The sequence below is a fragment of the Salvia splendens genome, chromosome 11 (genome assembly GCF_004379255.2).
Source record: "Salvia splendens isolate huo1 chromosome 11, SspV2, whole genome shotgun sequence".
Lineage (NCBI taxonomy): Eukaryota > Viridiplantae > Streptophyta > Magnoliopsida > Lamiales > Lamiaceae > Salvia > Salvia splendens.
In genome coordinates, this window is record NC_056042.1 from 7,013,551 (window position 1) to 7,039,493 (window position 25,943).

Here is a 25,943-nt window from a genome sequence, read left to right on the forward strand (position 1 = left end):
ATTTTTCTACTCCATTTTTTAAATCGAAAAGCATTCGCAATTATTAAATCTCATCATTTATTATGTGTCAAACTCAAATTATTAAAACATAGTCCTACTACATAAGTAAAAAATTAAATGATGAATATACATATTTTAAGCCTTTTCCTAATATTACTATTATTACTTTTACTATATAAAAAAATTGCGAATTATCTGTATAAAAAAACCTATTTGTATCTTAAATGAAACAATTAAGTGACAATTCTTGTATTGATCTAAACAAAAATTATTATTTTAATTATATAACAGTTATTGCTTTCCAAAATTTGAATATGGTTGGATTGGATTTTGTCAAGTTTGACCACATGCACAGGGCCGGCCGGCCAGTCTATATTGGTTTGAAAATTTACTGAGATGAACCTAAACAATTTTAAATACTACTCCCTCCGTCCCGGCCTAAACAATTTTAAATACTACTCCCTCCGTCCCGGCTAAGATGACACATTTCTTGACCGGCACGGGATTTTAAGAGTTATTGGTTAATGTGTTTAATTGGAGAGAGAAAAGGTAGGGGTAAATATTGAAATAGAGAGAAAGAAAGATGAATATTTTAATAGGAGTGAGAAAAAGTTGTTGGGTGTATTAATTGGAAAGAGAAAGTTTCCAAAAAAATGAAATGTGTCATCTTAGTTTGGACAAACTAAAAAGAAAAACGTGTCATCTTAAGTGGGACGGAGGGAGTAGTAGTTGATGCGAAGCATATTTCCTATATTTTTCCCCTTAGACTACACATTTTTATGTTAATTATAACTTATCAAGTTGTGCTTTTATTGAAGTTTAGGAGGGTTGGAAGCTAGAAGTTCGCCGGAAATGCATGTTGGAGGATTCCAGAACTTACACCCGGCTGGGTGAATTTCCAGATTCAAAAACCCGGTCGGGTGAAATCTATAAAGCATGCGGAGCCCAAAACAAACACCCGGTCGGGTGAAATCCACGAGGTGTCCAGAATGCTTCGCCTGGTCGGGCGATTTTCTCTCCCAATCTCGCCCGATCGGGCGTTATGAATTCTAACTACAATTCTGCAGTTTCTTGCGGCAGTTTTTGAGGAATAAAAAAAGGGAGTACGACTTGACTTGAGGTTGTGACGTTTTGGGACAGAGGATCTGGGAGAAGAAGCAAGAGGAGAGAAGAGGAAGGAACGATCCAAACTCCATCTCGGGGGGAGATCAACCATCATCTAGAGTTGGAGAACACCATGGAGTTCACGGTTCACGGTTCTTTTGGTGTAATTCATTTTAGTATGTTTGGCTAGATTTCCTTCGTTGCTCCGAATATGTTGTAGGGTGAATTGTGGATACTTTGATGATGTGTGATTCTTGTTTATGAATTGTTTAATTATTCTACTAATCTTGAGACGTCTGGATAGGTAGAACTTTGTAGCCATTATTCTATTGCCTCTTTAGCATAGATTTTGGCTGTTACTCATATGCAAGGAACTCGAGATTTGATACTTGTTCAGAGAGATAGTCTCGAGTGGATCGATAGTTTTTATTTGTAAATTTGGTTTGGTGTCTGTTGCGCTTCCGTGCGGCCATTGAGTTAATTTATGAATTAATTATCATGTTTGACAATTGTAGAAACTAATCTAAAGCTTGCTACGCGACCTAGTAGTGGTGATAGGTTAGTGAATAGAACTTTGGAGACGCGTTCAGCTTATCCTATGTATACAATTCCCTTGAAGTGTTCAACGGATAGGGAGCGTAAAACAAACTTAATCCTCTTAAGCATAGTCTTGATCGTAGTAATCCATCGAAGTATCCCAATTCATATGCCCGAGACATATAGAAGCAATGCTTTCTTCTTATCCTATTTTCTAAATTTTGTATTTTATTTATCTTTGTGTTTTATCATCTCTTAATCATATTTTATTTTATCAATCTCAAATTAAATAACCTACGCCTCTCTGTGGTTCGACACTCTTTTACTCCAACTACATTTGTACTCTTGTAGAAAGGTTGTAATTTTAGAGCTAATTTATTAAGCTTGTGTGTTATTAGTTCATTGATATAAAAGCTCGAAAAATACACATCAGTGGTAATAAGAATACATTATTCAATACATTTAAATTTTATCACTACAATTAAGAAATAAGTAAAATGGAGTAGCAAAATATGTACAGAAAAAGAAAATAAAAAAATTATAACACGTTTGCCTTCTCAAGAAATATAAAGTAATTTAATAAATTTAAACTTTAAATGCTCATAATTTATTTATATTAATTTTATTTTTACATATCTGTACTATGAAACTAAAAGTTTATAATCTTTAATTTAAGATGCATATCATATATCTTAAAAGAAATTATATAAATATAGGAAAAATGTGTGCTGAGTGCTAAAAATGAGGAAAATACAAAATTTAAAGACTCCATCTCAGTTATTAAAACTATGTCTATACTCTAGCCATTTATTCAATTTGAAATCATAATTCTTTTCACAAATTTCCAACTTTGACCTTCCAATCAGTTTTATTTACAAAGTCAACTTTATATATCTAGAGTAAAACAACTTTATTAATTTACAATTATTATAGTAACTTTTAAAGGTTGCAATTACATTAAAAGGATTTTTTTTATATTTGTAACATTCCCAAATATTTCTCACATGGCATCTCTGTTGTGTTCTGCATAAAGTAGAGGAGTATGTCATGTTTCAACATACAAAACACAAAAATTCATTGCACATGTTAAATGTTACTCGAGCAACAAAAATTCGAGGTGCCACAGGCCCATAGTTGCAAAAAAAAATGTCAAATTGTCACTTTTACATAGTCAAAACTAAACGCGAACTATAAAAGATAGTCATTTTTTTTGTGGAGTGTGTAAAAGCTGGGAGAAATTTCTCAATTTGTTAGAGAAGATAGATGAAGAAGCAACGTGGATGCATGGTAAACTGATCTGGAGCTGCATCACACCAGATCAAGAAATACACAGTTTGAAAAGTAGTTAGCCAACGGCTACTATCCGTTGTAGCTCAAGTTGGAAGTAGCGGTTGTAACAGCTTCTTGGAGTAAAATCTTGTTTACTCCCTTTACTTTTCTTGTATAAATAGTGTAGTTAATCTCAATGTAGATGGTAACTTCGAAGCTCAGATCAATAGAGAATTGCAACACTTTTTCTCTCAAAGTGAAAACCCTTTTTCTCCCATATTAGTTTTGTATAGTTCGATCTTGATCGTTGTGTATCATTCATTCTGTCTTCTTCACAATTAACCCCCAAAAAGTTGAGAAGTGGGACAAAGACCGTGAATGTATAAGCATGAATCCAATCACTCATCTCTTGAAGCAGGGGCGGATCTAGCTTATGGGGACATGGGACAAATGCCCCTTCACATCCATTCATTTCCTTGTATATTTACATATGGATTTTCTGATTATATACTTCAACCACACTAAATGCTCCTTTTCAAATATATAAATTTTTACTGTGTGATATATTTTTGCCCCTCCTTCAATAAAATCATGGCTACGTCCCTGTCTTGAAGAAGTTGGAACTTATTCAAGGTTTGGAAACACAATAAACATGTGTAACCAAAATCCTGGTCGATGCAGATTTTCATGAAACCATGGAATGGTTAAAGCTATCATCTAAATTCTCTAACATCTATAGACTGATTATTACTCTTTGATTTATGTATCAAACCCAACACACCAAAACTCTCAACTATGTACATCACCACTCCCATATCCATCATGCTATGCAGCCATCCCACATAATCTATATCTATATATATATTGTTTTGTAGAAGAATACACATCATGGGTTGATCAGAGGTTAAGAGACCAGTCATAATCCTGGTAGGCTATGTTGACAGACCCCCCATAACTAAGGAGATGCGTCAAAAGACCTGCCTTACTTGCATCCAAGTAGTTGATGATCCAATTCGGGAGTTGTTTCTCTTGACAGAAATCAGCACTGTACCTGCGATGCTCAAAAGTTGAGACGTTGCCGTATGATTATAATGCACAGACTTGTATAGATTAGTGATACCACTCACCACTTGATAATACGGGGGAGGTAGACTCTCCTCCTGGCTAAGTCTACCTGCACACCGTCCTCCCTCTCAAAGTACTCCCTTGCAGCCTTCTTCAGTTCAGATTCGATGCCCTCGCATCTGAAGAATCTGATCCGTGGGCTTCCTCTAGTTGCATTCCACATCCCAAAATGGATCAGTTCGTTGACTTTGCCTAAACTTAACTGCAGAAAAACAGTGTCATGCTCGGTTAGTTGGTCAAGCTTTTCATAGTCGGCCAAATAGATGATGAGTTTCATTACCTCCAGGCGCTTGTCGCCATTGGTAAAGGGCTTTATCAACGAGAATGGTGGTCTCCGGTTGCTCCTCAGAATTCCGTTTCTGATTGAATTCAAAGAGTATGGGTGGCCCCCGATTACATACATGAAATCGGAAAAGAAGGGCCTCCGGTCAATCATTCCTCCCGGGTGACCTATTCTGATAACAGCATGAATGGCCATACTGTTGTGCAGATTCAAAAAGAATGCCAGCTTCTCATCATGGGAAAGAGTAAGGAGGTCTATTCTCTGTAGATCTTCCACCACATTTACATATCTGCATTCCAGAATAGTATTCAAATTCTAATTACTGAAGCAACAAGATCAAGGTTGAGAGTCATTAATACCTCCTGAACTCTTCACTGTTGCTGATCCGAAGGTAGTCCAGTTTAAGTCGATCATCAGAGGCGTAGGACTCGACTATGGCTGACATTATGCAGGTGAGCCTTCGGCTCACTGCAGCCGCGTCCTTGGGCTCGGAATCATTTACCACCCCTCTGAAGTTGTAGCATTTTGGTATGAACGGCTCATGCTCTAGGAATCGATAGAAGTGATTTCCATCCTCGAATTCATTATCACTGCATCAACATATACGGAGTATATCAATTTTATGTTCCCAGGCTCTATATTTGCAGTATCTTTTTCCAAATTCATGAAAATGGCTCTTACCCGAAGACATGATGAATAAAATGCCTTCTCGCAAGCTGCTTCCCTATCTCAACGGCCTGAGGAAGTATTTAGGTGTTAACAAAGAAATATGGAGTGTTTCAGTTGGAGAATATATATCAAAGCTAGTCAATCACAATGCTTTTTGCAGCAAAGCATTTGAGCAGTTCCTACACCTTTTCTGTAATACATAAATTAGTTTCCATATTTAATTTCGGTACAAGTTTGCTACATCTTCTACCGGGCATGTATTTTGGAGTTAAGTTTTAAAAAATGATCTAAAATATGTGTTTTTATCATATTTTATTTATTTATCTTCTCTGTCAAATTGTCCCTAACTAACAATAGTATTTATGAATACATATGCAATAAAAATGATACTCAATTAAGCTCTGTCCCGACTCCTGAGTCATAATCACAGGAAAATTACAGACTCATGCATGTGTGATAAAGTTATGAATTTTCAAGCAAAAAGATATTGGAAATGATGTAAAAAAAAACATGTAGGCATTACAGTTGAATCTATCGAGTCAGTCTCTGAACCATTCACTTTTCGAAATAGCTAGGGGCGTGTGCAATAAACACATGAAATTAATACTTAATCCAAAAGTCAACTTACCCTACTACTATAATTAAGAGGGAAAAAATCTTCTACTACTATAAAATAACTATTGCGACATCACACAATCATGAAACCTCTCCAACTTTTAATCGACGTCTATCTTGCCAAAATTATCGGCATTAACGAAGATGCGAATATGGAATTGAACGTCATAACTGACCCACATAATTCAATTGTAATGACCATTATATCGAAAGTTGACATGTAAACACCACCTACCAAGTAAGAATTGATTATCAATATGCAACCTACATTAGAATCCAATCCGTTTTCGTTTGACGAAATCAAAATATTTATCAACGAATTTTATAAAGTCGGAAATCAATTTAAAGCATTAAACAATCGGCTCAAGAAAGCATATCCTAACTCTCTGTTGAAGTCAATATAACAAATAAATTAGTGCACTCATTTATCATAATCCTCGTTCCAAAGAGCTAAAGAAAACTTATGGACTACAAACATTAAAAAAATAATGAACCCCTAATTAGTAGACTACTAGACATAAAAAAAATCAACCGTGTGTGCACCATTTTTTTTTATAATGTTTATGTATTCTTTAACAAAACTAGTAAGAATAGGTAAAGAGTGTAATCATTGATCCCCTTGTGGCCTTAATTATTAGCGAGATCACCCACATTAAACAGGTTCTATAAGTTGTTTTCAACTATCCATATCCGGTAAACTACTCTCAGCGGCCTGGATATTCATATACGGAAGAGCACCAAAAAATAATATTTTGATCATATTAAAACTACTAATTTATTAATACCCTGTCTTAATTTCATTAAGCTCTCGACTCTTAAATTTTGCCAGGAACTGCGTATTAGAAGTTATTATATTATTTTTCAGTTTATGCCTATGAGAACTAATTTAATATATCGTGTTCGTCACTAAGATTATAAAGAATTTAGGGGGAAATTGTATAATCGAACAGGTAGCCCATGTTGTACTACCAATAAACAACACACAAATCTGTTTCAGAATTATTCAAAACAAAGCACATGTGCGGTTTATTTGGACCGGTTTTGATGCATCAATAAAGGTAGGTAAAAACAAATTGATCAGTTTAAAAGCGTATGCCCATTCACGAAAATATTGAGGAAAAACAAAGGCATCCACAGATTTCCCCAGAAATAGAAATCAAAACAGCAATAGATGTAACGTAGAAACTAGAAACCAATGTTTGGAATTTGAATCGTAAAATTAATTAATTAATTAATTAATAAATAAGAGGGAGAAAGTACCTTTTTCCGTCCACAATCCAATTGGTGGATGAGCTCCTCCACGAGCTCCGCGCCGGAGAAGCAATTCTTCACGAATTTCATCTTCGTTATGCGATCCTGGATCGGCACTCTCTGCCGCACTATCTTCACAATCTCCGCCATCTCATCCATCACCGTCTCATCACCTTCCTCATCAAATCCGTACACCGGCGGTGCCGGCGCGTCATCGGGACACTTCGTCCCCAGAATCTCCTCCGATTTAGCCTCCAGCATCCCGCCGTTACGAAGCGAGTTCAGTGCCGCCAGTCCTCCGATCAACTTCTCGTTGAAGAACAACTGCGGCACAGAGTCGCCGCCGGTCCTCTCTCTCAACTCCTTCTCCCTCCCCGGATACACGTCGATATTGATCTCCACGTAACTCAGATCCCTCTCCCGCAGGAACGACCGCACCGCGGTGCAGTCACGGCAATTTGACCTCGAGAAGAAGCTGATTCTCCCGTTCAGCTCCTTCGTCCCTTGCTTCAGCGTCTTCACCACCTTAACTCCGACCAGATCGAATTCCTTCACCAGAAGATCTTCTTCTTCCACATCGTCGTTGCCGTCCTTCGTCAGCGACGATATGCGCTTCAGCGCCTCCGATACGCTGTTGCTCTTCTCCCGGAAGAATTTTCCGATGGCGGAGGCCGGCGAATCGAACTTTTCCGGAAAAGAGAGCGACTTCTTCAGTAGCCCCGGCGGCGCATCCGGCATCGGAAGCAGCGAGTGCGGCGGGATGATCGTTCCTTGCCTGTGAGATTTCGATAGGTCTCCGGTAGGGTTAGGTGAATTCGCATTGATTGCGTCGGCTTGGGGCGCATCAAATTCGATTCGGATGTTTTTATTGGGGAAATCGACGGCAATTGGTAGAGGATTTTCCATAGTGAATGAGGTGTGAAAAAAAGGAATTGAAATGGAAGAGGGAGTAAGCGTAGTGGCGGTTATGTTGGTGGGAGAGCACATATATTAATACATTTCACTGTCAATTCAATCTCTCCCTAATTAACATATCATTTTTTTTGTGTGTCAAATAGGGTTGGAAAGGTACGGTATACCACGCCGAAATGGTCATACCGCATACCGTATCGTACCGTACGGTATGACAAAAAAATCATACCTTTACCGTACCGCTTTTGTCGGTATACCGCAATTACGGTATACCGAAAAGTCGGTATATCAAAATTTAGATATCGTTACCGTACCGCTTTTGTCGGTATACCGTACCGTGATTTCAGTATACCGCGGTATACCGCGATTTCCGGTATATACCGCAACCGTATTTGCGGTATACCGTGTTATTTGCGGTATATAACGCAATTGCGGTATGATATGGTATAACGCGGTATACCGCGGTATATACAAAATGCATACCTTTACCGTACCTAAAATTGTCGGTACGGTATGATACCGTACCGAAAAGTACGGTATACCGAAAATTCGATATTTTTTCGGTACGGTAAGTGCGGTATTTCGGTATATCTTTCCAGCCCTAGTTTCAAATGTTATTTTATTTTTTATTTACGTATTACTCCCTCCGTCCGCAAAATGTTGTCCATGTTTGACTCGACAAATAAATATTGTCAATGTTTAACTCGACACGTGTTTTAAGAAATGTGAAGAAAAATGAATGGGAAAAGTTAATGGAATGTAGACCCCATCCCACATTTATATATTAGTTTTATAATAAAATGTGAGTGTAATGAGTTAGTGGAAAGTGAGGTTCATTTACTAAAAATGGAAGAAGAAAAAAGCAAAGTAGACAACATTTCACGGACGGACCGAAATAGTAAAACTGAACAACATTTTACGGACGGAGGGAGTACTATTTAATATGTAAAAAAAGCAAAGTTGACAACATTTCACGGACGAACCGAAATAGTAAAACTGGACAATATTTCACAGACGGAGGGAGTACTATTCAACATGTAGATTCATGTGTAATAATGTCCATATATTAGATGATTAGAAATTTAGAATAAAGGTTCAAACTTCAAACCCCCACACCCTAATTAAATTGATTAAATAGTTTAATTGAAAATGTTGGAATATTATTTTAGCTAACCTAAAATTATGTTGTCATAACAGTTATGGGAACACGAGAGCAATTAAGTCTCATTAATTTATGGTATGGATACGAGGTTGCAGAATGATTAATACTATGTGTATATATATAGAAAAAATAAAAACAATATTTTTTCAAAGACCAGTATTGGTTCAACTTCTAATGAAAGGCTTGTAATCAATTTGACAATGTTTACCTTCAAACGCAATCTCGTAATAAATTGGAATCTGGAAAAGTCAGTGATATTTGTTTTATGAGTAATTATATATTGACGATATTATTTATTTATCATATCTTTATAATAAATGGATGCGATTGTTTGTACCAAATATGTTTGATTATAACATAAATATTTGAGCTATATTGAGATAATTCAGTAAGAAGTTTGATTGACATAAATATCTAACAACACTTAGATACAAAAGAATACATAAAGAGAGTAGTAGTATTATTCGCAAGTAATATATCACAAATTGCATTTTCTTAATTTTCAAAAGCTGTCTTTTAGTTGAACACGTTGCATCTATTTAATTTATTTTCGCGCGATTAATTCATTTCACAATTTCATCCAAAAATAGAGAAAATTCATCAACCGTGTTCATATACTTTTGAGCTCATTAAATAGGTTACTTTGCTCTTGTACATTAAGGTAGAAATTATATTTCAATTTAAACCTCAATAATAATTGAGAGATGATGATGAAACGAATAAGGAGAGGTCAAATGAAAGGATCAAAGGATGAGTAAGTAAAATGGAATTGAAGAGTCAAATGAACGGATGAGACCGAAAGATGTGATGAGTTAGATTTTTATAAATAGAAATCTCACTAACATTTAATTTGTTACCAAAACAAAAAAGAAATGGCAAAACCCATTTAATTCGTCACAATCCCATTCCAACCCCAAGTATGTACATCAAACCGAGCATAAATATATCTTTTCAAAATATATAAAATGTTCACATAATTGTAAATTTTAGAATTTAATACTTCTATATAATCTTTATTTCCGTATGAGAGAATTACGTTTTAAGTCTACATATTTGCAGTCCCCAAATTTTAAAATTAGCACCATACTTTTCTAAAATTTGATAATAATATCATTATTGTATATTTTGTTTGTCATCTAAAATTAGGAAGACTTTAGGCTTTTCATGATAGATAATTCTCTTTCCTATCTAAAATTGTGAATAATAATTTATTTCTGTCAGTTTGATTTGGGAAGGCCCATATAAAAAACTAGAACAGATTTGGGTAGTGGATGGCCCACCATTAAAGATTCATATACAATGTTCGGTGAGTATGATTTGGCCCATTTTTGAAATATATAATTCCTCTTTTTGTGTGTGTAAGGACATTATTGCCCACCATCAAATACAAGGTTGTCTGATTTTTTAGGGAGGCTCAGAGGGTAAAGTTGTCTTTTACTCAATTAATTGGACTCTTTTACTCAATTAAAATATACTAGAACAAAATATAATGTGACAAAAAAATATTTCTTCTTACAATAGGGAAATAAGATTATATACATATGAATAGCTCGACCATGCTTTTAGTACCAAGTACCAACCACAATAGTACTCCATATCCAATTTTACTGAATATTGAATATACATGAATACTTGATTATTGTTTAGGGTTTATATAATTAGGTTCATAGTATCTTTCTCGTCATTTAATCTATTTCCTACCTCCTTTCATTCTTTGAGTCTTCATATTCGTAACGCCACCACCTACACAAAAGGAGATTGAGAGACGTGTTTGCGTAAGGAGTGATGAAGAAAGTTTTATTGTGAGTCTGTTTTACATGATTAAGGGATATATAAAGAGATTCTAGATCTTTTTCAGCTTGCAATATATGAGACTCGCAACGATCATCTTGATGGGACGTTGGCTCGTCCTGTTAGGAGGGGACAACGTCAGACTGTCGCTGCAGGTTACTCGTTCCAATCGGCCACTCGCTTTGATGGGTTAGGCCCGATTTTTTGGAACGATGCGCTGGAGGTACGTGGCGCCATTTGAGAGCGCAATGATGGCCACTAGCCACCCCCGCGAGTGGGCATCCTTTTAGTCGTTGTTTTTTTTTTAATTGGAAAATTCTGAAAAAAATTAAATAACAACAAAAGTTACTCACTTCCCCAAATAATCCCATTTTATTATTTTTATTTTTATTTTTATTTTTTTAACCTTCAATTAATCCCAAATCAAATAACAAATGCCTTATTCATCACCCATTTTTCATATAAAAAAAACGGTCTCACTCATTTTTCTCTGTAAAAATATTCATTTAAATTATCAATACAAGTATGGCTAATGCAAAGGAAATCGCTCAGTTGATTGCGCAAGCAGAGCGAGAACAAGAGTATTGCTGGGGTTTGGTGCCCCTTACACAGCAAAAGTCAAACATAAACAAATATATCAGATCTACAGATCTATTTGACCGATTATGATATCAATTATCCACATGTTAAACAATCAATTGCATGCTAGAACACATATAATTCATAAACAAGGAATCAAAACCGTAATTTATGAATTTCCTACGGTTTAGAATTACCGATCTGATTCTCCAAAGAATCGACGATTGTTTGCGCCTTCTCCACGTGATGTTTTTCATACTCAACCACGAACCTTCTAATCTGTATCCCCAACTCAGACAATGACCTTTGGGTGGGCAAAGCTTGTCAGAATCGAAAATGGCTTGATTAGAAAGAAGACAGAATTTTAGTTCTGTGAAGAACTGAGAAAATCGTTTACTGCCAATGAGGAGAACAAAATTTTTAATCTTAATTCTCGTTAAATCTCCTTTTATATAGAGTTATGATGTACCATACTAGGGATCCATGGAGGTTGGACTTGGGCCAAACCTGTTGGACTTTAACTAATTAAATTGAGTCTCAATTTAATACAGGTCCAATAGAATATTATTATCATCCACTATAGTATAATAATATTTGACTTTAATTAATTAATATCTATTTTCAAAAGTTGTCTAGTTCAAAATCTTTATTTATTATTCAGAAATAAATTCCAACCAGCCGGGTTTTTTAATAATAAAACATTTTTCAAACACCTCTTGAGGATATTATCAAACTGGACTCACCCAACACACGATTCATTGCAACAACAATACTAGCACCTCTAGACATTGATCACCACTACCCAAGATATCAGGATTCTTGGATTGCGAAAAATCTGCATCATTTGATAAATCAAAGTAGTGCATAATCAATATCGTATGCTCAATGTTATGTCAACAATGATTAAAAAATAACAATCACCGAGACCTCGTCTTTCAGTAAATAGCAAGAAAGACTTATCTCAACTAGTAGATCCTTCAGTGATATACCACACCAGTGTCATTTATTTCCTAAGGTAAGAAAACATATGGACTGACACTGCAACCTTTCACGATAGGTAGCCAAAACCTATCTAGGTTATGAAATTCTATTTCTCTTCAACAAAGGACCGACTGCGTCACTTTCTGTGAACGTCGTTTACGACCAGTCTACTATGCAGAAGAATTAGTCTTGTTTGCTTCTTATACATTTAAATGTTTGAGAAACATCTTATAAATGCAAAAGCAAACACTAATGCGATAAAATTATTTATTTTCGCCTTGGGTTAAAAGTGGATTCTAGAGTTTTTTGTATACAAGCAATTCTATCCGTGAAACATGCTCAAAATATGTTTTTCAGCATATCAATCCTAACAAGTATTACCAATAGTATTACGACAATTTTTGCCGCAAGCAAAGTGAAAACCTTGTAATTTTAGGATTTCAATTATGGAGTTTCGATTTTATTTATGAAATGTCATTTTTATAATTTAAATACAAAAATGAAGTATTGAGACCATTAATAGTGAAGGGAAATAACGATTCAAGGATAATGATTGCATATATTACTCCATCTGTTCACTCTAAGTGAACCATTTTTCTTTTTAGGATGTTCTCATCTAAATGACATATTTTTAAAAATAGAAACATCAATCTCTCTCTCTCTACCTTTTCGTTCAATTTTACTTTATTCTCTCTACTTAATTTACAAAATAACACTACATAAAATCTCGTGTCAGAATAGAAATGCTCCACTTAGAGTGAGATGGAGAAAGTATCTCTTAAGTAAAGGGTGAAAACATCCTATAGGATCCATGAAGAAGAAAATGTGAAAGTGAAATATGCTGAAAATAGTTTAAGAGTAAAGTTGCTATTTCATTACATAAGAACCAATGTTCACTCATATCATACATATACTCTTGATTCAAACTATCGAGAACCTTTCACTAAACTATTCATTACAAGATAAAACTATGTTTACAATCTTAATCAAAACTAACTCTGCAAAAAATCTTTCTTCTTCAATCATTTGATCAACACGTCTCTCTAAGTACAAGGGTGGTCCTCCACCTTGGCTGTTATCTTTGGTACAGTCATGAGCTCAACTCGTGTGAAGTTGTTGGTTGTTTTCTCTCGTGCACCACACGCAACATTCACACATTGCTCATCAAGACCCGACAACTTCTGTTACGGATGATTTCTGTAACCGGTAGTGATTGCCGCCGCCAACTAGGATTTTGGCAGAGAAGAAGATAATGTAAATATATATGCGCAAGAAAGTAGGAAATTTTTGGTTTATTGATTGTGATCTCAATTCACAGAATCCCTATTTATATTATCTTAGAACCCTAGGTTTGGTTCGACTCAATCATTTCAGGAAAGAACCAACAAGAAAACCCGAAACGGAGTTTATAATTACGCTCGACTCAAAATAGATTTAATAAATTAATTCAACAATAATTTAAATACTAAACTCAAATAATCTCTAAAAAAGAAAAGACTTCAGCAAGACACAAAGTCACCGTATTTCAGCGGGGGCTTCGACTGTCGTTTGGTGCGGCCATCTGCTCGATACTCCCCTTGCCCTTCTACTGCCTTCTCCTTCACTCCCTTCTCCATCGGTTCTTCCTCTTCATCTTGAACAGGCTCTGCCTCCGTAGTCTCCTCGTCAATAGGTGTAGTTGGTGTGTTGCTCGTATCAACTTCACATTGCACATAGTGGCTCGATCATCTTTGCAATGCTCTCTAACACGCCCCCTCAATCCGGGGGAGGCTAAGGTAATCACACCGAATCTTTCTCTTAGCTTCACGAAGGGTTGATGACTCAAAGGCTTAGTATATAAATCTGCTACCTTATGTGCAGTAGGCGCATGCCTTCATTCAAGTTCCTTGTTCAAAACCTTTCACCGCACCGGAAAGAACAAAACTTGCAGTTTCTTAAATAACTCAAGGATAAATGGTTGTGTTTTTGAAATGATGTGGAAAAGGACTTGAAGATGTTGAAAGTTTATGCTTATGAAATGTTTTCGTGTTTCTTGACATTTTAAAGTGAAACCGAGATTTACTCAACGATGGCTTGACATAACTGTTTTTATGAAAATGTTTTGGCATAAGTTGTCACGCCCGCTCTTTCTAAGGATGGAAAGAACGGTTGATCGCGACTAGTGGGGGATTATAGAAGCGGGGAAGAAGGGGAAATAACTGTATAATTGGACTTGGCTCGGAATCGTAGAAATAACTTGAATAAAATCTGAGTATCATCTCGACAATTACATAAACTCAAAAGAAATACTATTTTAGCGGAAGCATCCAAGAGCGAATGTCATCATGTATGGAGACACGATGCATCCAAATCACTATTGAAGAACATATACCGTCTCTGCTCTACACTGTCCATCGTCATCATCGCTCAATCTGCACATAAGGAAAACACATGCAGGGCTGAGTATTTGATATACTCGGTAGACACATGCCAAATATTTTTCCATAAAACTGGTTTTGTCAAGCCATCACTTAGTGAGCTCGGGGTTATTTAAAATGCCCGAGAACACTAAATTCTTTTCTCTGTAAAAACTGTGATCGCGTGATCTATTTTTTCTGGAACAATTACCATATCTGAACCTTTTCCTGGTGCCGGGAATGTGGCCACATTCCACAGTCACAAGGACCGGCCAACTCGAAAGATGGCTCACGGTCCCTGGTGTACACTAGCCTGAGTATGAGCTCACCTCACACTCAAACCCGAATTCGATTACTTTAAACTGGTCTAGTAGAGTCAACCCCTTTCTAGACAAACAGATATGCAATGGTCAAAATAAAATATGGCAAGACAAAGCATATTGAGAATTTAAATACTTCAAAGATATTTTCTTTATTTAAAAGAAAGTCTACCTCGTTCGCTTAAATTCCATAACTTGAGATTTCTTACTCCAACCTCAACTTGCTCGCAGAGATAGTTTTTTTTAAAGCAATAAAAGCATATACTATTCAGACTGAAGAAGTCATCTAAACAAATAAATGCATGCATCCTAGGTGGAGTTCATTTTAAAGTTTCGTTCTTGCAAATTTCAGTTCAAGCATTTAATTAAATCTTACAGCCCAAACTCAAAAGAAACTAAGAGCATTAGCAATGGGGCGCCCTAAGGCGCGCCCTATGATACGCCACGTCAGCAGTTTTATCCTCCTACCCCCCACCTGCAGTGAGGCGCCCTAAGGCACGCCCTCTGGCGCGCCACATCATCATTTTATTGTTTTGTTTAATTAATTTAACTGTTTTCAAATAATAAATAACGAGTAAATAAAAAACGGTCTAAATAACAAACGGCGAAATTTTAATAAAAAAAAGTTACATCATTGAACTAATAAAAAAAACTAAGTCGGACCAATTCCCAACTACCGACGCAGCTCATCGAGTAACGCCCGGATATATTCGGCTTCGTCGGGGTCGGTACACTTCTTGAGGGCCCTGTGCATCTGCAACATCGTCCTTGCCATCGACACTGTTGCTAACGACTCAAACGCGGTGGCCGTCTGGGTCGGGAGCTCTACCGGTACCAGAGCTTGGGTTGCAGCGGTCGACGATGAGGTCGCGGTCGCCTTCCCCTTGGCCTTCGCAACCTTGACGCCGGGAGGACACCGGTGTGCCGGAACTCCTTTCATCCACGTACGTCTGGTTGAGGTCAACCGGGTGACTGCCGCTGCCGCTGCTCGTGTAGTCACCAACTTCGGTGACCTTCGTCCTCTTTGGCGCACCAGTGTGCAAAATTCCACCTTGGAACTTCTGCTTCTCCCTCAAGAGCGCCCAGATGGCCTCGTGCTTGAAATCGCCGAACATCGACCGGTACGACAACATCGCTTTAGTACGCACATCGCTCGCGCTCTCGCCGCTCGCCTGTGACCGCGTGAACTTCTCGAACTCCGCCGCGTACAAGTTCACTTGCTTCTTGACTTGATCACAGTGCTTGCGGAGTTGCTCACGCTTGCGCTTGTACGCGGTCGGCGGCTTGACCGAATTGTAGAGGTCCGCGATGCGTTCCCAGTACGCGATCTATCGCTGGTTGTTCGCGAATATCAGATCTTCCGATATATCTACCCAACACCGGGCCAAAGTGAGAGTTTCGTTGTCGTTGTAGTTCGTACGGCCGGGGGCGTACTCATCGCAATCACCGGGAGGCGGCAACTTCTGCGCCCGCTGCCGGTTCCGCTTCTTTCTGGCTGGGGCGGAAGCGGTCGCGGCGGGGTCGGGATCGGCCGCTGCGGTTGGGCGGTGCAGAGACGGCTCCATGTCAGACAACTCATACGATTCCGTACTGAAATCGGGATCGTAATGGGTGTTGGTGTCGAACGAACGATAATCGTCGGGTTCTGTACCCGGCCAATGCGCCCCTGCGCTAAACGTAGGACTATTGGGGCTTGAATCTATTTCGTAGTAATTATGTAAATGTAAGTTTCGAAAATGAAATCGCGTGAAATGAAATGTTACAAATGAACGGTATTTATAAAAAAACGAAACCGCATGCCATCATTCGCGATCGATCGTCCGCGACCTCCACAATGGGGCGGACGATGGCCATCGTGATCGATCGTCCGCGACCTCCACAATGGGGTGGACGATGGCGCGGACGATGGCCATCGTCCGCGCTATCCTCCGCGACCGAAGTATAGGGCGCGACTATCGTCCGCGTCCTATGGCGCGCACCCGCAATGAGTGCAGATGATGGATGGCGCGGACGATGCGCGCCATCGTCCGCCCATTGCGGATGCTCTAACAACCCAACTATTTAATTCCCTTGACCCACGTTTCTTTCCTCCTCCAAATTCTTTTGGCCAAAAGATTTAATTCAAAAACTCCTTAGCCCCATCAAATTACTATGGCCCAAAATTTGAGTACAGCTAATACTCATGTGTCAGTCAATGTGTGTCGATCTTCTTCTCTCTCAATTCAAATCCCTAAATTGACGATCCAATTTCTCCCTCTTTCTCTTGGTGAACTCGCTGCTACTCCATCACTGTCGCCACCGGTGGGCAGAAGCGCTGTACTACCGTCTCCGCGTCCTCCACCGCCGGCTGGGGCTTGAAGCTGTGCAGCCCCACCGCCGCCCTGCCATCGCCGTAATGCTTCCCGCAGCGTCGCCACCGAGGACCAGTGGCGATGCCTACGTCGTCCAGCAATGTTGCCGACCCAACCTCCCCCTCTCTACTCTAGCTAAGTGTCTTTCCCCTACTCTTAACTTATTTTACTTTCTCGATTATGGTATGTGATATTTAGTGCTCTACTCTAACATTTTCGAGTTAAAAGTTTTCTATGCATTGAAACTTTAAAGGATTCAAAGTGTTGATGATGAGCTACTAAATATGGAATGTAAAAGAAAGAGTGGTGGTACTGCTTACCGTGTCTGATTTCTTTACCGTAACTCCTCACACTCTAAGCTGTCTACTCTCTTGTTTCTTTGGAACAGGTTGAAACTTGAATGTGTGTAGGCTGTGGAAAAGTGTATATATATACCGTGAGGAATCCAATGGGACTAAATGCAATTGAATTCTGCAATTTAATTGGATTAAAGGTGTGTTTTATTGGAATTAAAAAGGGGAAATAAATTATGGATTTAATCCTATTCAATTTCAATTTGATTGAAATGATGGCTGTTAATAGTTGAAATTGATTTCTTCAGGTATTGGAGTGTGCAACGGCAGAGATGTGAGGGAGAGAAGCTGGAGAGTGAATCGCAGAAAAGAAATCTTTCTGGACTAAGACCATCCACAACGCTGTTCCTATACCGTTCCTAAACCGTTGCTTAAATTACTATTTGCGGACCCCACTGTACCTTTTTACTTCATTCCTTAACTAAGGAACGGAACCTGCAACCCTCCGTTCCTTTGTCGTTCCTTAACCGTTCCTTAAATTACTATTCATTCAATTTCATTTCTTATTTTTATTTCCAACCAAATTTAATTAAAACAAACACACTTTATTAAAAAACACACAACATTAAAAAAAAGAACTTAAACTTAAAAAAAATAAAAAACACACAATTAAAATCCTAAAAAAATAAAAAACACACAATTAAACGTGGGAAAATAAAAAAACTACTCCGCCGGCTAATCATCCTACGGAGGTGGTCGAGGTTGAGGGGGAGTCGGAAGGCCAAGTTGTGCCGCCATATGCACAATTCCGTTCCACCAGGCCGCGAATCGGGCGTACGAGAAGCGGGAAGTGTCCGCTATTGTGGCGGTCATGTACGCCACCATAAGTGTGTCTGAGCCTCCCCGTGAGGCCGATCCCAAGGCCGGCTGGCTTGATTCGCCTCGGCCCTTCCTCGCTCTAGCCGCCTTCACCGCCTTCGTCCCTAGCGGCCGACGGCGCCCACGGATGGATCCCCCGTATTCGCTGGCCGTACCTGCAAACACCTGCGGTTCACCCTCGCTGCCCTCCCCGGTGTCACCAGACGAGTAGTTGCCGCTCGCCGTGTGCTTCGTGCGCTTTGAGGTTGAGCCCGAGCTGGAGCGGACATCGCCGGCCCACCTTTCCTCGTCCTTGACGAGCTGCCAAATATCAACAAATTTGAACTGTAGACCGGTGTCCTGGTGGAAGGCGCGCAAAGCCGCCCTCAGAATGTCGGCGCCCGAAGCTCCGCTTTGGTAGTGCGCCTGTAACACCCGTACCTTAAGTTAGAAATTTATCTTATGTAATGAAATAATGGATAAAATTATTTCAAAATGTTATGCCTCTCGATAGGTGTGATATGAAAAGAATATGGTTTATGTGTTTAACGTGGAAAAAGAATGTGTTTATGTTATTTTAAGTATGAACGATGGAGACTCGTTTAAGGTCTCGTTGAAAGATCGATGATGAAATTGCTATTCATTAGCAAGACGAATGTATTAAATGGAAGGAAAAATATGGGCAACGACGCGCGTAAGCGACGAACGGATGAATGGATATTATATTTGGAACAACACCAAATATAAATTTTGTACGATTTCTCGTACTTTAATTGGTATTTATGGGGAACGAGATAGCAAAATCTAATATAATGAAGACCCGTGAATTTTTAATGAACGAAGGAAAAATACAAAATTATAATGTATGAATTTATTTTGGACTTTTCAAAATAAATTCGAAGGCCAATTAAAAAAAATAAATTAATCTTGGAGTCTAAATACTCTTTAAATCCACCAAGTAGTGGTTTCACTAATTTGGGCTCGTATTCTATTTCTTTAGCCCAAATTGGAATTTAATTGTGGAAGCCCAAGTATTTTTTTATTGGACCAAGCCCAAGTCTTTTTCCTTTTCTTTTCCTTTTTCTTTCTTTTCTTCTTCCTTCTTGCTTCATGGCCGACGGTTTTCATTTTTTCCCCATGATCGATCGGTTTTCCCCACTTCCCCATCAATATCCACCCTCTAAGCCACCCTCTCACTTTCACTTTGCAAAGAAAAAAAGGGAGAAGAAGAAGAGAGAAGGAAAAGTGGCGAGAGAGAGAAGCCGAGAGAGGAAGCAAGAGGAGGAAATTTCACATCTTTGTTCATTCACCATCAAGTCCAACCTGTTCTTTTAGGAGGTATAATCCATCTCCATCTCAATGCATGAGTTATTATTAGCTTTGTATGCATATAACTTGACCTTCTTCCATAATCAACTAAGTAGAAACCGACGTAGAAATAATCGAACGATCGCCGCGCATAATCGAATCTAGGAAAGAACGAAACTTTATAACCATAACGTGTGTTGCGGGACGTTTCGGGGTGGTTTCGGAGGAGGAGAGGCCACCGCCGGCGACGGGCAGCGGCGGACAGCCGCTCGACGTCTCCCCGACGGCTGGCATCTCCATTTGCGACGGTAGACAACCACGGCTGGTGACGCGACGGCGAGGCAGCAGCCCCAGCCGCACGGCAACGGCGACGTGGAGTGTCCTCCGCGGCAGCAGCTTCCGCCGGCGTGCAGCGAAGGCAGCGGCTTCCTCGGCGGCTCCAGCTGTGGCGGCAGGCGGCTCCAGCCGCGACGGTGGCGAGCCGGAGGGAGAACGACGGCGACGACAGTGGTGGTGGTCGGCTGTGTGTGTTTGCCGAGAGAAGGAGAGGGCGACGGTGAGAGAGAAAGAAGAGAGAGAGAGTGTGTGTTGGAGAAGATGATGAAAGTTGGGCCATGCTTTTTGGGCCATGTGTTTTTTTAAAATTTGGGCCTTGATTTAAATCTTTTAGTAGGGCCTTATAATTAAATTGGAAGACTTTTTTTAATCGTGGACTCTTCTTTTAAGCGATGGGCTTCCTAATTAATTATCTTGAGGAATAAAGTGGCTAAGAAATTAATTCGCTTGGGCCGTTAATTAAAATTTAATCGGAAGAAATTATTTAATTAATTTTCCGTAAGTTCTTTTTATCGAGTGAATATTTTACCGAGGTTCGAGATAATTCTTTTTAAGGGTAAATAATTACGGAAAATTTAAGTAAGCGCTTAAATAATTTTTAGAAATTATTTTCGACGTTATGGAAAATGCGAGGAGCCAACGAAGGATAGAACGAGCGTAAGCGGCCGACCGGCGTCGCACGCGACGCCTTGGCGGCCGCCGAATAACCGAAAGTGCGCGGAAATCGAGAAAAAGAATTTTAAAAGAATTTAATTAGAGTGCATGCATTCTAATTATCATTGTTATCGGGAATTGATATGATTTTATGTGTTTTCCGAAAAGGTGGTTCGCACGCACGCTAAAAGTCGGAACGAGGAATTTTTACGGAAATCTTAAGCTTTTGAGGTGGGCTTTATTCTTAAATGTTTATTCTTGAATTGATATGTTTATGGTGTTATAAGGATGTTTCTATAAAGTATGTCATGCCGTGTTTATGCTTTGAAACTGCCTATCTGATTGTCTACTAGAATAATACTCTACTAGACTTTGATGGTTAACGAATTCGGGTCTAACTAGGGCTACGCCCTACTTAGACTAGTGCACTGATGGGGATCGTGAGCCGTCCCCTAGGTCGGCCGGTCCAGTGATCGAGATTGTGGCCACAGTCTCGTTTCACATGATGGTTCAGATATGGTATATGATGGGGGAAGATGTTAGTCCGCGCGGACACTTTTTATGGAATTGAATATTTTTGTGCTTCCCGGTTCTTCTTAAAGTAAAACCCGGGATTCACGCGATGATGGCTTGACATATCTTAACGATGAATGTTTTTCGGGCGTGAGTTCACTGGGTGCACCAAGTACTCAGCCCCTGCATATGTTTTCCCTATGTGCAGGTTGAGCGAGGTCGGGAGGCGGAGAATGTTGAGTGATGATTTCAAGAACTGGTCCGGTTATTATTATGTCTTCATACGTAGTAGTAACTATACTCTCAAATTGCTTCCGCTATCAAATGTCTAAGAAACTCTGTTATTTTCGTTATTGCCGAACTCTGCTATCGTTTACTTTGAGACTTGGGTTTTTGTTGAAACGTTGACCGGTTTAAATGAAACTTCATCCTTGTTTGTTAAGTCGTATTGCCTTGAATTGTATGTTTTCCCCCTTCTTCCCCGCTTCTTAAATCCCCCACGAGTCACGATTTCCCGTGCTTTCTATCCCTAGGAAGTGCGGTCGTGACAGAGCCGCTTCGGCCGAGTAGATGCCGCAGAATTTTTTGACCTGTAAGTCAACTCGGCCAAAGTGAGCACGAAGCATTGTATATTTGCACTTCCGGGCCCCTTTCGGCTTAGTCTGGTGGTAGACATCGCAGACCTTTTCCCAGAAGCACTTGGCGGCTTGTTGATTCCCGACGATGGGATCGTACGAGACGGTGAGCCAGGCGTTGTACACCGCCTTTGTTTCTTCGTTGCTGTACGGATGCCGACCCAGATCCTCCGGTTCCTCCTCCTCCTCCTCGGCCGCCTCAGACGCAGCCCTGGAGCTTCCACCGCCTCGGCCTCCTCCCTGGGTGGGTTCAACGGGGATATCCTCCCGAATCTGGGACAATCCCTGAGAAGGCCGCGAGGCGGAGGGTCGAGCGTATGCATCCACATCGAAAGTGGGTGGTTGGTACCCACCCGGGGTCGCCGACCCCTGGGTGCCCGGCGTCGACGAACCGGAACCACCAAGTGTGTTGTACATGGTCTCCCAATCGCCGAACGCGTTGAGATCCCACCCACCGGAGCCACCACCGCCGTAGTTGCCGTCGCCGGACATTTTGTGAAGAGATTGAATATGAAAATTGAAGAGGAAATAAAATTGATTTAGGAAGAATAGATGTGTAGTTGTGTGTGAAATGAGGATGAATTAGGAGTATTTATAGAATAAGAAAATAAAAATAAAAATAAATAAATAAACGGTATAAAAAAACGGTAATAATGCCGTTAATTTTTTTTTATATAAAATCGAATTTTTTTAAAAAATAATTATTGCGTCAGCACGTGACGTCGCCCACCCGCGGGCCGGCGAGTGGGCGACACGCACGACGCGGGGAGAGCCACGTCGCCGAAGCGCGTGGCGGCACGGACCGTGCCGTCGGCACCCGGCACGACTTGGGAACGGCTCCTCGACGACACCATGCACTGCAACACGTTCCGCTGCGAAGTCGTTCCGGCGGAACGGCCCGAGGAACGCCGGCGGCCCGCGTTGCGGGTGCTCTAAGAGTATTGATGGGATTGGGCTCACAAGAACAATTCACCTAAAACAAAGATGTACTTAGACCTGAGTAATTTGAGTCCAAACATTATATTTTATTTTATTAGATTAACTTTAGTACTATTTTAAATATTTAATACTTTAGTGTTATTCCAAGTACCAAACGTAAATTGAAATTCCTTTTGATCGATATAATGTAAATACTTCTTTATTCGATAAAAAGAAACAACGGTGAAGACCGACTTAAACGAACGACGTCCTTTCACGAACAACTATAAAGAAAAAAAAGTCGGGGCGATACATACGTCCACTGAGTGCATCAAGTACTCAGCCCTGCATGTGTTTTTTCTATGTGCAGGTTGAGCTGTGACGAGCGCGGTGGGTGTTGAGCATGAAAGTGAAGATGTCAAATAAAATATTCTCAATATATTATGTCTTCATACATCATATTATTCTTCTCACAAACGCTTCCACTAAATCGTATTTCTTTAAGTTCACGTAATGTTGAGATATTATTCCTCTCGAGTTGTTTATTGTTGAGATGATACTCTTATTTATTCAAGTTACTTCTATTATTTCAAGCTATGATCAAGTTGTGTCGTTTTCCCATTTCTTTCCCGCTTCTTTAACCCTTTCCAAATTAATAATAGATGACTCGGTAAATTAATAATCCAATATCAATTAATAACTTGATATCATGGGAAATTGTAGAATACATTAAAACTAAAATTTATGCATAATAACATTTCTTTTACCTATCTTATGGATTTTTTTTTCGTTTATTGGTTGCAAATTCATGAATTATGTGAATTTTACGTATTTCCATAATCTCTAAAATTAATGTTTAAATACATAAATTTTAATTTTGGAGTCAATATTGGCATAAAAACAACAAATATACAAATATTCACGCACACTAGATGACTCGAACCGTCTTACCAACCCACTGACTAACCTTTTGTTGTCCAATTCCATAGTACTAGTTATTTATTGAAATTGATAGACTCATGAATGTATGTAACAACTTAGGACTTCAGACTTACTAATTTTGGACATTCGTAACGTTTAAGATACTTGGAATCTGCGAATAGGTAATATATGGTTGCGAAAATATTGAGTTGGCTTTTCCAATGCCTCCCCCATTCACGATTGATGTTTTCTACAAAACTTTTGAGCAAAATAACCAAGGGTGCCAATCTAACCCTTCCTTCTCTTTTTTTTTCACGGTGTATATTGTATAACTACATTATGTTATAAGTATTAAACCAATATAGCTAGGCACTTGATCTATAGACTAAATCTAGTTCTACAAACATCATAAAAAAAGTACTAGTCATTAGGAATTAAGAGATAAACATGTTGATCTGATTATATCAAATAATGCACTTTGATTTTGTTAACATATGAACGTAATATGTATGCAACTCGTCAAGAGTCAAAGAGTGATCACTAATCTAGTAATTAGAGTAATTATGTAGGGAGTGGCAAGAGTTTGAGTAAATGGATGAGTTTGCTTTAATTGTGTTTTGATAATAATAATAATAGAAGTTTTTTTTTGTTTTAGTTGTGATTGACATTTTTACCCCTACTAAAATTTCATTTCAATGTAGTATAAAGTATTCATTGGTAATTTTCATTTCAATGCAGGATAATGCAACAATGCTAGATTACTTTTCATCCCGCGCTCTCTCTCACAAGCATGCATATATATTATATATATATATAGCCTTAAGCTTGTACTAGGACATTGCAACTTGGGATCCAAGCTGAAGGTCTCTCTTTTTTCTCTCGCTCTCTCTCTCTCAACAAACGCACACACTCTCTCTCTTTCAGGTTGTATCCATTCTTTGGTTTCGACGTATTTACAGACACACACACTCTCTTCCCCTCCCCTGCCTCTCTCTCACTCTCTCTCAGACGCGCGCACACACACACATTGTTTGATTTCAAGTTGTATCTAACCCTACCGAATTGAGATTACTGTTTGATTTCAGGTTGTATCCACCTCACACGATCGTCGAAGCAGGTTTTGCTCTCTTCCCCCTCCCCTGCCTCTCTCTCTCAGACACACACACTCACCTCTTTTTTTTTCCAGTCCCCTTTCCTTGTTTGGGTAGGATCTGAGTCTGTTGTTATATGTGGGCTGATATGTAATGTTTCTGGTTCTACATTAGGGTGAATGGGGTTAATAGCATTAGGCTCGATTTGGTACACCAGTGGTTATGCACATCACTTTTTGGCTGAATGACTATGAGATTTTGCTATGTTCCTTGGTGCTTATGCATTGTCTTTAATACTTTATGTTATTCTTATTATTTTGATATTCAATGTTTATTTCTTTGATGTTCCCAATATTTGTATGGTTGTTTTCGGTTTAAGCTTAGTTAAAGCAATTTTTATGCTTGTTTTAGATTTAGTTTAAATCTTGATTTATAATCTCATTGTTTTTGTCAATAGGATTAGTTTAGATAGTTGTTAAAACATTTTCTAGATGAAGGCCATTTTAATCTAATTAAGTTACGAAGGAATTTCTAGTAAAAGTTCTTTTCATTATAATCTAGTTTAATACTCAATGTTTGATAATTGTTTACTAGGAATGATAATATTTGGATGATTCTTCCAATTATTTGTGATAGGGTGACTGATGTCTTCGATGCTCGACTGATGGATGTTTTCACTGCAGGGACATCAATAGCAGTGACTCTTATACCATAAGCCATTTAGCTGCGTTTACTAGGCCAAAGGTTTGATACTCCTAGGGCAAATAATTTTTACTTAGCTGCATATATGTTTCATTATTAGTTTGATTGATGAATAGTTTGTATGTTTTTCATTTGTTTCATGAGCAGATGTTCTTGATCGCAGTGATTCTGATCGTTCCAGTTTTTGCTCCGCAAGCGGTAAATTTTTCTAGATTTAATTTATTTAATCAAGATGGTCGTAAATTTTTGTTTAGTTCCTATCCTTTAAATACATATATATGAGGCTTGTTTGTTTTCAAGTAGCCATGATGTTTGAGGATGTGTTAGATTTGGTCTACTGTAATTTTGTTTTTTTTTTTGTGTAAAGTT

At 38.9% G+C, this 25,943-nt stretch overlaps 1 protein-coding gene across 1 annotated transcript; it reads right to left on the reverse strand.

The window, feature by feature from the left end:
- Positions 1 to 3,644: 3,644 nt before the first annotated feature.
- On the reverse strand, positions 3,645 to 7,795 carry LOC121753794. The gene is made up of 6 exons (XM_042149053.1): positions 6,863 to 7,795; positions 5,000 to 5,055; positions 4,678 to 4,908; positions 4,316 to 4,607; positions 4,038 to 4,237; positions 3,645 to 3,961 (listed from the first exon to the last, which is right to left on the reverse strand). Exons 1-6 carry the CDS (start codon positions 7,757 to 7,759, stop codon positions 3,808 to 3,810), a joined length of 1,830 nt encoding a protein of 609 aa, XP_042004987.1. The 5' UTR covers positions 7,760 to 7,795; the 3' UTR covers positions 3,645 to 3,807.
- Between the last annotated feature and the right edge of the window lie 18,148 nt (positions 7,796 to 25,943).

Excerpts from the sequence above, each read along its gene's own strand:
- LOC121753794 (XM_042149053.1), bottom strand. The coding sequence starts at position 7,759 with ATGGAAAATCCTCTACCAATTGCCGTCGATTTCCCCAATAAAAACATC. Across the intron at positions 4,608-4,677 it reads AACAGTGAAGAGTTCAGGAG|ATATGTAAATGTGGTGGAAG; the intron begins GTATTAATGACT and ends TCTGGAATGCAG. Across the intron at positions 3,962-4,037 it reads CTCCCCCGTATTATCAAGTG|GTACAGTGCTGATTTCTGTC; the intron begins GTGAGTGGTATC and ends TGAGCATCGCAG.